Here is a 16,090-nt window from a genome sequence, read left to right on the forward strand (position 1 = left end):
TAACTTAAGAATGATTGTCTGAAGCTATGCTGAAAGTTTGGGGGCTATATCCCCAAAAAAGCACCCCCTGCAGCCACATAAATGGAAAAAGGGGGGAGGGAAAAGGGGGAGAGCCCATATCTCAAGACCCCCTGACCCAATGTTTACAAAACTTGGGGGGTATCTTAAGAAGCTTCATCTGAAGCTCCACTGAAAGTTTGGGGTCTGTACCCCCAAAAATGCGCCCCCTGCAGGCATGGAAAGAAAAAGGGGAGAGCCCATATCTCGGGACCCCCTGACTCAATGTTTACAAAACTTGGGGGGTATCTTAAGAAGCTTCATCTGAAGCTCCACTGAAAGTTTTGTGTCTGTACCCCAAAAAATACGCCCCCTGCAGCCACAGAAAGGAGCGAATGTGCACAAGCACCCCCCCACACACACACACACGAGGATTTCTCTCTCTCTCTCTCTCTCTCTCTCCCTGGCCGGGCCGCACATCAGCTGATTCCTCCAGTACTCAATCCTGACTGATTGGCCAGAAGAAGACCCAGCTTGGCCACCGATTGCCCGGGGGAGGAGAATGCTGCTTACTGACTGTTATGCTGCTTACTGACGGCCCCAAATTTGCCGGATTTATTCGCGAACTCCCGAACTCGCTGAATTCGGCTCCCCGGTTGCCCGCCAGTTTTGAGTTCGGTTCCTCCCGAACTAAAAACCACTGAATCAGGGGAAATTCGGCTGATTTTCTGTTCGGGCCGAACCGAATCAACAGCCCTAGTTATGGTGTCATATTTACTGTCCTTCAAGTGCCAGATGATGACTTGTTTATACTTCCAGGGTGTAAGTTGAGGTCCCTCACCCAAAAAAGACAAAACCAGTCACTCTTATCTGTTTTATTTTACTTCAGTATTTAATTTGGATTTTATGTGCTGTTTGAATTTTACAGATCAGCTATTGGCTTTAATGTTTCTAGCTTCCTAAAATTTTTATTTCTCTGGTGTATTAGCTTTTGTAATTTTATTTTATTTTTGATTTTAATTGTGCTTTTATTTATTAATTCAGAGAGCCAGCATAGTGTAGAGGTTAAGAGCGGTGGTTTGGAGTGGTGGATCTGGAGAACCAGATTCGATCCCCCACTCCTCCACATGAGCGGTGGAGGCTTTGTTTCCCCACTCCTACACATGAAGCCAGCTGGGTGACCTTGGGCAAGTCACACTCTCTCAGTCCCACCTACCCCAGAGGGTGTCTTATGTTGGGAGGGGAAGGGAAGGTGATTGTAAGCTGGTTTGATTCTGCCTTAAGTGGTAGAGGAAGTCGGCATATGAAAACCAACTCTTCTTCTTCTAATTTGTTTGAGGCCCTGGAAGCCATTTTCCTGACTGAAAAAATGGGATATAAATGTTTAAGTAAATAAATAAATTTATATGCTGAGGTACAAATTCATGGTAAACCTTTTGCATGGGTTCACTGCTGATAGTGAGAGTTTATTTGGATGAATTTTGATGCTCTGGGCAGAGGCTTCTGTCTCATGCTGAGTTTGAAACAAAGCGTCTCACACCAGACTAAAGTGTTTTGCCAAATGATTGCATGTTTATACAAAACAACTGGTAAAATATACAATCATTATATTGGTGCATTTGAATTCATTTGAATGGCTGTACTTCCAAAGGCAGAGACAATTCACAAGTAAATGTCAAACAGTTGTCATGCCAGTACCAGGCCTTAGTATGCTTAGTATTAACCAATACAGCTTGAACATTACATGCTGCAAAGAGATATCATTTTTTGAGAAGCAAGAGAGACTGGCAGATCTCAAGAATACACAGCCAAAATCCCAAGACATATATTCATTCTTATTAGTCTCAGGCAAAAAGCCGAACTGTCTCTGGTAATGACAGTGGGCTTCCAGCCTGGTTCATGACCCACTACAATAAGATGAATAAGGGATAGCTGTTCCTTCCCTTGATTGGGCACTGTTGAGTATCCCTATATTTGTAATAAATAGGTAAGGTGTCATATACCAGTGTTATCCTGTTTATACCTTAGATCCACTAACAAAGTTATGAATAGCTGAAGAAAATAACAAGAATGGGTATTGTACAGATCATAGAATCATAGAGTTGGAAGGGACCACCAGGGTCATCTAGTCCAATCCTCTGCACATTGAGGGAAATTCATAACTACACGTCCCAAGATGCAGTATATTTACTTTGTCTGAACTTCCCCTGGACATGGGGAATTTTTCTAGCCTTTAAATGCTTTTCTGTTATAACGTGGTTATGATTTCTGAGGAAGGGAAGCCTTAGACTTGTAAGAGCTATCGGTAACTGGCTGTCACATGGTACCAAAACTACCCACAGTTCTGGAAATAATTCAGAGAATTTTCTGTTTCATAGAAGTAGGGTGTGAGGTATTAAGAGTTATACAGTCTGTGCTAATAGAGCATCAACCTTAGCAGGATGGTAGACAACATCTCATGTCACTAGAATAGTATTAAGGAGGAACAGGAAACAAAGCTTATATTACATTTATCCATTCACCATTCCCTCTAAAAAAAATTCTCTTTCAGAACTCATACTTCATAAAAGTATGCATGTGTTTGGTTTTTATCATGAGTGTATTGGGAATCTGCAAAGAAATAATACAGCTGTTCCAACAGGTATGTGCATATATTATGACCCCTCCATTCCCGTATTTGAAAGTTTTTTTAGAAGCATGCAAAACTGTATTTTGTAAGAAAAATCCTTTTTCATTGTGCCATCTGCTTAATTATGTTATTTCCCCCAAAATATTAATACTTGTTGTCTTTATACACTAGAAACTTAGGTATTTGTTGGATTATTCTAATCTCCTTGACTGGACAATTCATAGTACAAGCATCATTTTTGTATCATCTTTATTTATTAAAATTGATCAAGCTGCATTACAGTGGGAATGTGGTGCAATTGCTATATTCTTGTCATGGATGAATTTCTTGCTGTACCTGCAAAGGTAAATATCTTTCTAATCCTGCAAGAGTACATTTATAAAATGTGACATGACTAACACTGAATAGGGAAGATATTATAAACCCCATAGTATTTAGATTAAAAGGAGTGGTTTTAATAGGCTCTGTGTTAGTATCACTCTGATTTGTGGGAGTTTAAACACACGTAGGAAGAGTATAACAATGTGTGTGTGTGTGTGTGTGTGTGTGTGTGTGTGTGTGAAGTGCTGTCAAGTCACTTCTGGTGACCATATGAATTAATGACCTCCAAAATGTCCTATGGTTAACAGACTTGCTCAAGTCTTGCAAACTGGCTTCCTTGACTGAGTCAAGCCATCTCAAGTTGGGTCTTCCTATTTTCCTGCCGCCTTCAACATTTCCTAGCATTATTGTCTTTTCTAATGACTCTTGACTTCTCAAAATGTAACCAAAGTACGATAACCTCAGTTTAGTCATTTTGGCATCTAGGGAGAGTTCAGGAATCATTTGATCTAGAACCCACTTATTTGTTGTTTTGGTAGTCCACAGTATCTCACACAACAAAACTTTCCCCCCTTTCTGTCACCCACTGTGCCATGTATCCCAGAGGTTGATTGTACACCCAAGAATAACTCTGGATGCAGCATAGAAATCTACACTGTGTGTGGGCAGTTGACAAAAATCACCCCCTGGTTCCACCAGCAAATTCGCTTTTATTCTGGCAAAAACTGATGGTGAAATCTAGGTTATTCATTTTAAGTTTTCTGCAGTTTTATTACTGTTTTTATTGCTGTTTTATGAGTGTTTATGCTGCTGCTAGTTTTCAAGCTTTGTATTGGAATAATATTTTGCTTTAATTTTATGATGTAAGCTACTTTGAGTGCTATTTTAATAGTAGTGGGGATTTAAATCTTTGTTACAACATAACTATAAGAAACGTATAAAAAAGACCGTATTTTTGACAAAATGGCAATTTCTGAAAGCAAGGGCAAGATACTTCTCATTTTTGATGTGTCTGTTCTTTGAAAAAAAAAGATTGTTTTTAGGAATAAGTAACTGCAATGATAACAGCAAAAACAACACCCTGACCTGGATGGCCCAGGCTAGCCTGATCTCGTCAGATCTCAGAAGCTAAGCAGGGTCAGCCCTGGTTAGTATTTGGATGGGAGACCGCCAAGGAATACCAGGGTTGCTGTGCAGAGGAAGGCTCTGGCAAACCACCTCTGTTAGTCTCTTGCTATCCAAACCCCAAAAGGGGGTCGCCATAAGTCGGCTGCAACTTGACGGCACTTTACACACACACAAAACAACACAATAATAGTTCTTATTAAACCCATGACCTTTGGATGTATCAGTTAATGTGTGAGACAGGAAAACAAAGAATTAGCTATTAACTTATTAATAGCCTGATTGAAAAAGCACCTAAAGAAAAAAAACACTAATGTTTTATCTATTGAGTCTTGTTAAGGAGACAACAAAATACTTTATGAATGATACATTTCTGATTGAACTTTTAGAGCAGACAATTTGAAACATTTGTACTGATCTCTGTTAATTGAAATGCATCTCATGATTTTTTTCTTTTTTGCACAGGGTTCCTTTTAATGCATTGTTGCTGCTGTTTATTTTCTTATTTTCATGCTGTATTTATTTTTTATGGTTCTGTATTTTTAAAAGAACTGCATTGTATCCAAAAACATCTACATGGAAGATAGCCAACTTCACAGGCAGGAATTTGGGATGGAACAGGTTTTAGCATGGTTTGCCTTAGCACCAGTTCATACATGCATCTGCAAACTTATTAAAGTGCCCAGGAGGCTATGCCATGCCTCTAAAAGCTCAGAATTCAAAGGCGAGAATAACCTACAGTGCAGTCTCCTAAGTCCATTGAAGTCAGTGTTTTTAAAAGAATGCAGCTCTGTTCAGGATTGCACTGCTAGACTCAGAATAACTACTATATATTTCTTATATAAAAATACATATGAAACCTATTTCCAAATGCAGATTTTTATTACTAAATTGGGGAAATTGTAAATAAAGAGAAACTTCCCATCTCCATTCTCAGCTAGGAGTACTTAAAAGAAACTTGATGAGTTTGATCCAAGATTCTCTAACACTGTTGCTGGAAGGAATCTCATTCATGAAACAATTCTTCCCTTTGGCAGACGGAATGCAAGATTTCTCCAACAATGGGAGGATATCTTTGGATCAACCCAATGTTATTTCCACTACAGGAAACTGAAAGCTGCAAAAATCTGTTTTTAATATAAATGTATATTTATAAAATAAATAATCCAGAAAGTTTGTTAGTCATGTTGTCTTCATATATCTTCCTAGATTCGAAAATTATGGAATCTATGTTGTGATGTTTTGGGAAATTTTGAGAACTTTGCTCCGGATTGCTGTTGTGTTCTTCTTCTTGATCTTAGCGTTTGGGCTCAGTTTCCATGTTCTTCTTGGATCACAGGTTGGACGCCTCATGGTTGTGCTCTGTGTTGTTTTATCATTAATGGAATAAAAACAATTTTCTGGTTTACAAACACTATCTAAGTTAATCAAATAGGATCCTGTGACATTTTCCCCTCCCCTCCCTATCAGCCCTTAGAGCCACCCAAAAGCCCACAATGCACTTCAGAAGAGCCTTGTCGGCAACATGCCATGTGACACAGAGGGCTGCTGTAAAGAAGATAAATTGGGTGAAATAGCTCGTAATAGTTACAAGCCATGAGTTCTATCTTGCCTCACAAGCAGAAAGATAGGGTGCAGTTCTATATAATGTAATGCAAAGTCACTTGTGTATTTGCAGTTGTCATTCATAACTCAGAAAATATTGTCAATATCTATAATGTCTCCTGAAACTTCATGCACATAATTACTACAACAGCCTGTTGAAATTGTTCTTAAATTTGATAAAAAGAAATGCTATGGAGAACAAGTTTCTCTTTAAGAAATGAAGGAAAAGTAACAGATGATAGTTCAGCTGTATCCACGTTTATAGCTTTAGATGAAGAGCAGTTATGTGTATTTATCCGTGAACAGAAGTACAGTATTGGCACAAGATGATATGATGATTGTCTCTTTTTCTTACTTTTTGAAAACCTTTTAGCAACCATACAGTCGTCCACATCTTTCTGTAATGCAGACATTTGCTATGATGTTAGGAGATATCAATTACCATGAAGCTTTCCTTGATCCATTGTTCGCCCATCAATTGCGTTATCCACTTCTGAGTTTTGTAATTCTCACTGTCTTCACTATGCTTATTCCAATTCTACTTATGAACTTGCTGGTAAGCATTAAATATGGAGTCTGATCACAGAACCCTAATGTTCGTTATATATTATTTTGTTTGATAATTGAAATAAAGGGGGAAATTGTTTGGGCAAATAGCACACTTCTGTGAATTAATAATGGGCAGCATTTGCCATTAGTTTGGAAAGGGCAGACTGATTTCTCACTCTTGCATTTCTGTAATATTTATAGTGCTTACAACCACTACAAACAGACATCTTTTGCAAGCATTGTATAAAAGAATGTACAAGAGTTCAATCCTAAATTCTTTTGAAATCAATGGTTGTTAGGGGTGTGCATATCAATTTACTGAAATTTTAAAAAACCTGGAAAATACCTTTTTGGTATTTTTCAGGTTTTTTTTTCCCCCAATATGAAATTTGGTGGCAATAAAGGGAACTGAGAAAAGTGGATCCTGAATAATGCCATTTTTTTCCAGCATTATTTGGGCTGCTTTGGCCCCACTACCATTTTCCCCCTCTCCCCCCATCTTACCTCCCCCCTTATTTACCTGCCTTTGACACCAATCCAACCTTCCTCTTACACTTCTCTGGAGTCCAGAGAAGCAGCACAGGCTGGACTGCTTTCAGATCCACCCTGATGGGCTTCTCCAGACCCCAGAGAAGCCTGGGGGTGGATCTGACACCAATCCAAGATCCAGAGAAGGCCGGCAGGGCAGATCTAAAAGATTCAGGTTTCCGGTATTCTTTGGCTTTATTAACTTGATTTCAACCCCAGATTTTTCAAAAATTTCTTGGTTTGATAAACCCGAAGCCGAAAAGTACTGGGGAAAAAATGCTGTGCATCCCTAATAGGTGTTAATTCCCAAGAGGATGGTCACAAAAATGTATGCACACAATAGATTTTCCCCCTTCACTTTCAATGCAGCAGTAGCCAACTCTGAACTACTAGGCTGCATGTTCTATGCAACAAACTTGATAAGATTGCTGGTACCTCCTCAGTTGACAATTCTAAAAAGGTAAGTATGTACTCAGTAAGCCATGCACACATGCTGTTGGTACCTATATACTGAGTAAAAAAAGGGGGGGCATATCTGATCCTTGAGAACATTGTTTCTTAAGATACCATTAAGCAACTATGTAATGAAATGCACTTATAGAAATCCCTTTTAATAACTCAAAAAGAAGTATAACTTCAAATTTGTCAGAATAAATCCATCTACAAGTGCTGTGTTATTCTATTGTTTTTGTTACGTTTCCAAAGTTTGTTCTGTAACAAATGTGAGCCCTGTTCAAAATAAGGCTAGCAAACTACCGGAGTAATGTATGGAACATACATTTGTAAAGGAGACTGTAGTGTTGGTGCTTCTGCTTTAATTCATACAGTATTGTAGACACTAAATTATGGCAACAGTGATCTAAGGTCAGCACACACAAAAAGCTTAAAGTGACATAAAGAACGTTATCTGATACACATAGTAAACCAGTGATTTTAAATAGCTTTCTGCATAGAGAAATGCCACTGAAGCAGGAAGCTATTTAAAGTGGCCTCCAAATGGTGGTAGGTTTCCATGAGGAGCAGTTAAAATGCTTAGGACTTAGGGCTGTTTAGCTTAGGAAAAAAATGAGTAAGGGGAGAAATGATAGAGGTCTATAAAATTATGTATGGTGTGGAGAGAAGGGACATAATACTAGAACACAGGATCATCTGCTGAAGCTGAAGGGTGACAGATTCAAAACAGACAAAAGAAAGTATTTCTTCAGACAATGCATAGTTAAATTGGAACTCCCTGCCCCAGGATATGGTGATGGCTGCCAACTTGGAAGGCTTTAAGAGGGGAAGTGACATGTTCATGGAGAATAGGGCTATCCATGATTTCTAGTCAAAATGGATACTCATCATTATGCATACCTATTCTCTCCCGTATCAGAGGAGCATGTCTGTGGAGGTGCTGTGGAACACAGGCAGGATAATGCTGCTGCAATCATCTAGTTTGTGGGCTTCCTAGAAACACCTGGTTGGCCACTGTTTGAACAGACTGTTGGATTTGATGAGCCTTGGTATGATCCAGAATGGCTTTGCTTCTGTTCTTACGTTCCACTGCTACCACTGTTTGGTAAAATGTATTAGAATTTTTTTATTTTATTTGCTTAAAACTCTGTTTTTTCATTCAAAGTCATAGAAATAAGGTTAGATTTATGTGTTACATTTTTATGTTCCTATGAAGAACTTGGGCTGAAGGGCAAAGTTCAGTAATACTGCACATGCAGAAGATTCCAGAGTCATATATAGCCTTTCTGAGGGGTTATAGACCACCAGGACCTACTTACGTGTTTCTATGAAATCTCACTGTTCCTGAAAACTTCAGTAAAAAGATTTCAGGTAGGAAGGCTGAGAAAAATCAATGTGAGACTTTGAAGAGCTGATGCCAGGCTGAGAAGATAATACTGAGCTAGATGGATCAATGGTCTGTCTCAGTATAAAGTAGCTTTGTAACTTAGCATGGTATCTCTAGTGATACTACCATTTTATCCATGACAATCATCCTGTTATGTAGATTAAACAGACACCAGGTGACTAGCTGATGGTCCAGTGATCTGAGCATGGATTTAAAAAAACAGTCTCCCTGTCCTAAATCCAACACTTGGATTTAGTGGTTTGGAGCAGTGGACTCTAATCTGGAGAACCAGGTTTGATTCCCCACTCCTCCATATGAGCGGCGGACACTAATCTGGTGAACCGGGTTGGTTTCCCCACTCCTACACATGAAGCCAGCTGGGTGACCATGGGCTAGTCACAGTTCTCTTAGAGCTCTCTCAACCTCACCGGGTATCTGTTGTGGGGAGGGGAAGGGAAGGTGATTGTAAGCCAGTTTTATTCTTCCTTAAGTGGTCAAGAAAGTCGGCATATAAAAACAACTATTCTTCTTTTTGTTCTACTAGCTCTCTCTAGAATACAGAAACGAAGACTCCTGTAGGCTGAATAGCTGTAGGCTTCCAACAAGTTCAGTAAGACATCCACATAACTGGATAATATAGATACATTATTGTTCATACACACAACTCCTTTGCTTCAGTGGAAGATAAACATATACAAAGGAGCGCAGGATGGCCTCTTTCAATTTTAAAGTTGCAGTTCCTCATATATTTATGGATAATACCATGCCAAAATAATACTTGCATTGAACAGAACTTCCATGTGGGAAAAGCATGATGTTTAAAATGGACTTATGAGTCTGTTTTGTATCTTTATAGATTGGTTTGGCCGTTGGGGACATTGCAGAAGTGCAAAAATTTGCTGCACTGAAAAGGATTGCAATGCAGGTTAGTGACACCCGTTTCAGATTTTATATTAATTATAAGAAGCAATTATGACTATGATCAAATTATTTTCATAATAGTATACCCAAACTCCAGTGGAAATATCCTAGAAGTAACAGTCTCTGTAATCGTGCTGTTGTGTGCAGGGATCTGTCAACTTATATCTAACAGTCACTCAGTCCAGTCAGCTTTGCCCCCACCATAAGGGAGGGAAGCCTTGATTACACCCTTGATACAGATTTGATGATCAGAACTATCTAAGTTTTCATTACTAATGTCTAGCACTGTCTGCATAATACTGATCAAGGGAGACTTCACAGCTCCGTGGAGACACAGAGGCTTATCGCAGCCAGTCCAGGAAACATGTGGAAAACACCTTAAAAGCGTTTGTCCTGGATGTGAGTTCCAATCCCTCCCCCACACTCCTGCCCATTCTAACGTCTCTAAAACGTCTGCGTTCAGAGCGCACCTCCAATAAAATAGCGCGCACACAAGAGAGAGGGAGTGGAGGGAGCAACACGTAATCATGGTGTTGCTTGGGTTTCCCCTCTACCTCCCCCCTTGGCATTTTGGTGCGCCTGTGCGGGATCGTCGTTGCAATAGGACGATAGGACAATGGGCTCACGGGGGGGAAGGAATGTTCCGTGTTATAAAGGGTTCAGAAACATTCCCTGGACTGGATGCGATAAGCCTTACAGATGGTTTGCATAATCACAGTTCTTTAGTTTCATGCAGTTTGTCGCTTGTATTAAGAAAATTATTCATTGTGGTTAGGTCAACCTTCACACAAACCTGGAGAAGAAGCTTCCATATTGGTTTCTCAGCAGAGTTGATCAAGAGTCAAATATTGTGTATCCTAACCGGCCAAGATATTGTGGATTCATGGTAAGGTGGATAAAGAATTATTTCTAAATTATACTCTGGTTAATTTACTTTAGCCAAAAGATTTATAAAAGTTGTTACCCTGGACTTTGGTGACTGAAGTCTTTTCTTATTCAAGTCATTAAAGAAAACAGAAGTCAGTCAATTTCTCTGAGGAAAAAAAAGTTTAAATTTCTAATTTTATTGGCATTTCTTTGTTTTTGCAGAGTGTGTTCCAATATTGCTTTGGATGTGATGATACAGCAACAGATACTCAAAGTGTTGACAGAACTGTAGAAGTAGAAGTACTGAAACAGAAATACAGGTATTAAGAAAAAAACAGTACTGAGGTTTTAGTTAATGGCAAAATTCTATTTTACTTGAGCTAAAAGGTCTTATCTGTTATGGGAGTGAGCCATCTTAAATATACAGCATGCAATCAGGCAGTGAGCTATTATTTTGAATGTATGGATAATAGTAAAACAGCTTTAAACAATTTTCACAGTAGATTTTTAAGATTGCTGGAGGGACCAAAAGACATTACAGAATGGACTTCTATAGAATATACATTTCAAACTTTACCATTAACCTGATCAGGGTAAAGGAAATAATATATTATCTATCAAAGCAGAGTTTCTCAAGTTTATCCTTTTTGAGCTTCTCAGAAAGAAAACCAACTGTTCAAACCACAGGGTAAACAAAAACTGAGAGTAAGGGACAATGAAAGAAAAATAGTTATTCTGTAGTTCCGGGTTGCCATCAATCCACCATCAGTGTAGGAATGTGCAGGTATCATGGCTTCAAGCAAAAAATGGCGAAGGGGAAGAGAGGGAAGTAGAGAAGAAGCTTGTGCATTTAATAGTGATAGCCTGTTTCCATTTTTAGAAACCTTACATCAGAAATAAATTTCTTGGAATATGAAAAATGAAGTAGTCCTTTGGTAGAGTAGTTTATATGTAGGTTAAAGTACCAGGTTGTGAAATGGATAAATAAGATGTCTTAAGGGGAATTTTTCATCTGTATAGCCTACTTACAACAGTTATTTTATGTATTTCCCCCCATGTTTTAGACTTAAGGATATGGCAGCACTCCTGGAGAAACAGCATGACCTTGTTAAGCTGATCATACAAAAAATGGAGATCATATCTGAGGTTGAAGATGAGGATGCAAATGATTTATTCCAGCACAAATTCAGGAAACATCAGTTGGACCATAAGAACAGCAAATGGGATACAGTGTTAAAGGCTGTAAAATGCAAAGATGCCTAGCAGTTTACTGAGATGCAAGTGACAACCCACCCTTCTTAGTAACCACTGGAAAGCATAGGTTGAGGCAGGAAGCCTCGCCATCAATAGCATGCAGACTTTCAGGTGGTGAATGACTAGTAGACCCTTCCTGATGTCAACAGCTCATATAACAGATTGCTGGTTGACTGATACTTCTTCTTCCTCCACTGCAGCTTTACTACAGTTACTGTAACCTGTGTACAAGTTATGGGAGCAATCCTAAGCAGGTCTGCTCAGAAGTAAGCCCCATTTTATTCAGTGGGTCTAACTCCCATTAAAGTAGTCTGGGCCTATAGTTTTTCAGAGGCTGTATTCCTGCTGGATGAAAATAATATTAATGGTTTTTATACTCTGGGCTGGATCCCTTGAGAAAATTCCATGTGTGGAACAGTCCTTGCACAAGTGGAAATGCTAAAGTTACTCCTCGCTGTCTGCTTGTGCTGTGAAAGCAACTGTATCCCCTCTATGGCACAAGCCACAGAACAAGGTATTTCTTCTGATACAATTTCAAGATTAAATTAAATGAAATCATCTAAACCACTGGTTCCCAACCGGGGGTCCATGGACCCCCAGGGATCCGCGAGAACTAAATAAAGGTCCGTGAAACAAAGTTATAAACCCGTAATAAATTAATATTTTCAATTAAAAGTTTTCTATTATAAAAATATATATTAAAATATTATTCTAAGTTTAACGTTTAACTAACAGTTATGATTAAAGGTTATTTTCAAATTCTCGGAATTTTTATTTTGAACCTTGGGGTCCCTGCACCGAACAAAAAAGTCCTAGTGGTCCCTGGTCAAAAAAAGGTTGGGAACCACTGATCTAAACCAATCAGTATTTTGTTAAAATCACATTAAAGCACTACATGTTGCTACAGCTGTGGTGCAACTACTTGCACAAATGGAACTATGCTAAGTATACTTTCCTTTCCACTTATGCATTACTAGATCAAACCCCATGTATAAAAACACATTCACCATAAAAGGCTACATACAATAACTTAGCTTTATAGCTATGTATCTGTTCACATACAGTGAAATTATGAATGGTAGCAACATTTGTCTCCTTTTCTTGTTCTTTCTGATCAAGCTGTTTCATAAGATAAACTGGAATGAGGAGGAGAAGCAATAGTTTTTAGAATGTACATTCAGCATGAGCTCTGATAAGTAATAAGATCTTTACATTTCCATTATTCCAGTATTACATCACTTGAGATGCATATGCTGAGATGATAAAGTCAAAGTTAAATGTTTGCAAAGCCTATTGCTTTCATTGGGGGTGCGACACTCCCATAAAAATCATGGAATTATAAAATGCATTACTTTGGTGGGAGTGTACATTTTGTCTTGCAAATATAACAATTGCAAAGAATCAGTTTATGAAATTATAAATAGTCAAAATAACCATAAACTCAGCATGCAAAGTTACTGGTGAAGAAAGGTTCTAGCCCAAATTCTGGGGTAATATAGAGTGAGATCCAATGAAGTGCTACCAGAAAGTGTTTGTTAACATAGCTCTTTCCCTCTAGCAAACCCTCAAATCATTGAAAAGCTGATTCTGGAGATTGCAGGACGTGCCTGGGGGAATTCACAGAGGCAATCAAATTCACCCTATCGCATTCTTGTGCCAGGACACCCCTAATGCTACAGTAAGCCAAATATTAACTTGCAAAAGAATATGAAATTAAATTTGCATCTGTGTTCATTTAACCACCATTTTAATTCAGTTTGGAATGGTTAGCTTGTTCCAAGATTCTGTAATCTCTCTTTTCTACTTCTCATAAGAACCAGTATAATGATTGCATGGCATAAAATATATGATGCTAGAGATATTATTATAATACGACAGCCTGTATAGGCATGAATTAGCTTCTGTTGAAGTAGCATGGTATGCTTCTTCATTCAATAAAGGTCCTAATAAAATCAACTATGCTTATGTCTGTTTAGTCATTTCTTTTTGCCCAGTGATATGTTATAGGCCTTTTATCACGCTTTTTGTAAATCAGGGATGGGGAACGTCCAGCCCATATGCGGCCCCCGAGGACATTCAAGTGGCCCTCGGAAGCTCCAGGGCCCAGCTGCGGAGGCGCAGCACAGCGCGGCCCTCCCCGAGGTTGTTCCTGGGGCCACGGCGCCCTTTGGACTTCCTCTTGTCGACTGTTGGTCAGCGAGAGGGAGGGGGAGGGACGCTTCCCCCAAGGCTGCCCCCTACAGTCGCAGCATGCAGGAACGCCGCGGCACACTGTAAGCCCCTCTTGCTGCCTGTCAAGCGGTGAGGGGGGGGAGAGGCCGGTGGCTCCCGGCGGCGGAACATGCGCGCGGGAACCAATCGGGCTTGGAGGGCCTTTTGTGGACTGGGGGGGGCGTGGAGGCTGGGGTCCGGTCACACGGGGCTGGGTGTGCTGCTGTGTGTGTGTGTGTGTGTGTGTGTGTTGGGGGAGGTGGGGAGCCTGGGGCCTGGTTGTGTGGTGCCGGCGTGTGCGGGTGTGTGTGTGTGTGGGGGGGAAAGGCTTTTCTATCTTCCTCTTTTTCTGTCACTCTTTCTCCTTTCTCCCCCTCTCTCCCTCGTCTCTTTCTTCGTCTGTCTCCTTCCGTCCTTTTCTCTCCCTCCATTTCTCTGTTTTCCTTCCTTCCTCCCTTCCCTGAGGATCGGCTGCGGGCTGCACCCCCCTGGCGCCTCATTTGCTTGGGGCCCACAGCTGGCTGCCCTCCCGCCTGGGAGGGGGGAGGGAGGGGGGAGGGGGGGTGCCCTCCAGGCCTTCTCTGCATGGCCTCCTCTGTGGTTGCCAACCTCCAGGTGGTGGCTGGAGACCTGGCAACCCTAGCCTCTCCCCCCCGGGCCGGGAGATCTTCACCTGGTTATGGCCCCCGAATGATGTTATAAATGAGCAAATGGCCCTTGGCAGGAAAAAGTTCCCCCACCCCTGCTGTAAATGGTAATGATTGTTTATATTTTTAAAATGTAATTATTTTTAAAACTTAAATTGTACAGCCTTAAGTCATGTTTTGAGCTTAGCACTTTAAAAATGCAAGGAAGTTTTAGTTCTCCCAAAGAAGTTCCACATGGGTGAGTTATTCTTTTCAGACTGCCCACAGGTAGTTCCTAACACCTTAACTCATTAGAGAGAAGGATTCTAGCCTAGCCTTCCTGATATTCTTTGTCTGGATAAGAAGGAAGAGTTTCTCAAGTAATTCTCCGTATGTCATTCTCACCTCTATACATTTTCATCTTATGGCCTAAATTAAATTCATGCTCTTCCCAATATCTTACTGTGACAAATTGGGATGCCCAAACTCCTGCAGATTCAGATTGCATCACAATGGCTGGTCATGAATATTCCCCCAATTAGTTGATGACTGGGTCAACTGTTTGTCAAGCCATTTGTCAGAGTTTGTCAGGTGGCTGCACAACTAGCACAACAGCATGCACACATAATTGGCCTTCATGCATGCACAGTTTCCCAAAGGCCCATAGGGAGCTGTATTGTCCCCATGTCACTAGTTAGCAAAAGCATTCTTCTTTACCCCCCTGTGACTCGCCAGCAAACTAGTCCTGGGATCAGTTATCATCATAATTGCTCTCAGCTAATACAGTAAATTCATCTGGTGACGTCATTCATGGTGAAGTTTGCGCCTTACCTAGAGATAACGGGCAACACAGCAGAATGATCTCGCTCACTACCTTACTTTACCAGACTTGTGCTCTCTTCGGCCATCCAACTCAATACTTATGCCAGCACAGAGAGCAGAATCCCCAAAATGTAACTTCAAAGCCCCCCAAAATCTGAAAATCCAGGTAGTTTTAAAATGGGACATGCTCATGCAATGCATGATCCCAAGTCCCATTGCACTGGAACAGCTGTGTGTGGTTATGTTAAGTTTGTGAAAAATGGAAATCACTTTGTTGACAGTCCATGAGAATAACACTAGAGGGCAGTGAGTGCTAGTATTTCTAATGGGACATGATACAGCCGTTAAAACATTTGTTCAGGTGAAGAAAGGAATAATTGTAGCAATTCTGTATAGAAATGAGCCATAGTTAGGGCTGGAATTCCAAAGCACAAAATTCAGTGCCATTTGACACTCCTAGGGAAAGTGTGTAGGAGTGGACCCTTTACCATGTCCTAACAACTTAGTTGGGGTTTTGCCCTTTAAGTGATTTGGAATGGTTTGTTTTTGTTCTGCCTTTATATCCTTCACTTATGAGGCAGCTGTTGTGGAGGCTGGGAATGTGCATAGCCATCCGTAGCCCACCCGACCCCCATATATGTATTTCAAGTTAACCTTAGAGCCATCACTTGGATTTGGCAAGCAGAGAAGAGCATTTGATTGGTGTTGTTAGCAACTTCCCAAGTCTCCAAGTGGTTTGATTTGGTTTTATTTGCTGTGACCTAGACATAGAAGGTTCACAGCCCTGGAAATTTT

The 16,090-nt window shown here is 40.3% G+C and overlaps 1 protein-coding gene across 1 annotated transcript in view; it reads left to right on the forward strand.

The window, feature by feature from the left end:
* TRPA1 (transient receptor potential cation channel subfamily A member 1) overlaps positions 1-11,645 on the forward strand; it is a 49,063-nt gene extending 37,418 nt beyond the window's left edge. Inside the window, exons 20-27 of the mRNA XM_056854903.1 lie at positions 2,549-2,638; positions 2,798-2,970; positions 5,282-5,411; positions 6,051-6,233; positions 9,451-9,519; positions 10,291-10,401; positions 10,605-10,702; positions 11,447-11,645. Of these exons, the coding sequence (XP_056710881.1) occupies positions 2,549-2,638; positions 2,798-2,970; positions 5,282-5,411; positions 6,051-6,233; positions 9,451-9,519; positions 10,291-10,401; positions 10,605-10,702; positions 11,447-11,645 (1,053 nt within the window). The remainder of the gene's footprint in view (positions 1-2,548; positions 2,639-2,797; positions 2,971-5,281; positions 5,412-6,050; positions 6,234-9,450; positions 9,520-10,290; positions 10,402-10,604; positions 10,703-11,446) is intronic.
* The last annotated feature ends 4,445 nt before the right edge of the window (positions 11,646-16,090 follow it).

Source organism: Euleptes europaea, chromosome 8 (assembly GCF_029931775.1).
Source record: "Euleptes europaea isolate rEulEur1 chromosome 8, rEulEur1.hap1, whole genome shotgun sequence".
Classification (NCBI taxonomy): Eukaryota; Metazoa; Chordata; class Lepidosauria; order Squamata; family Sphaerodactylidae; genus Euleptes; species Euleptes europaea.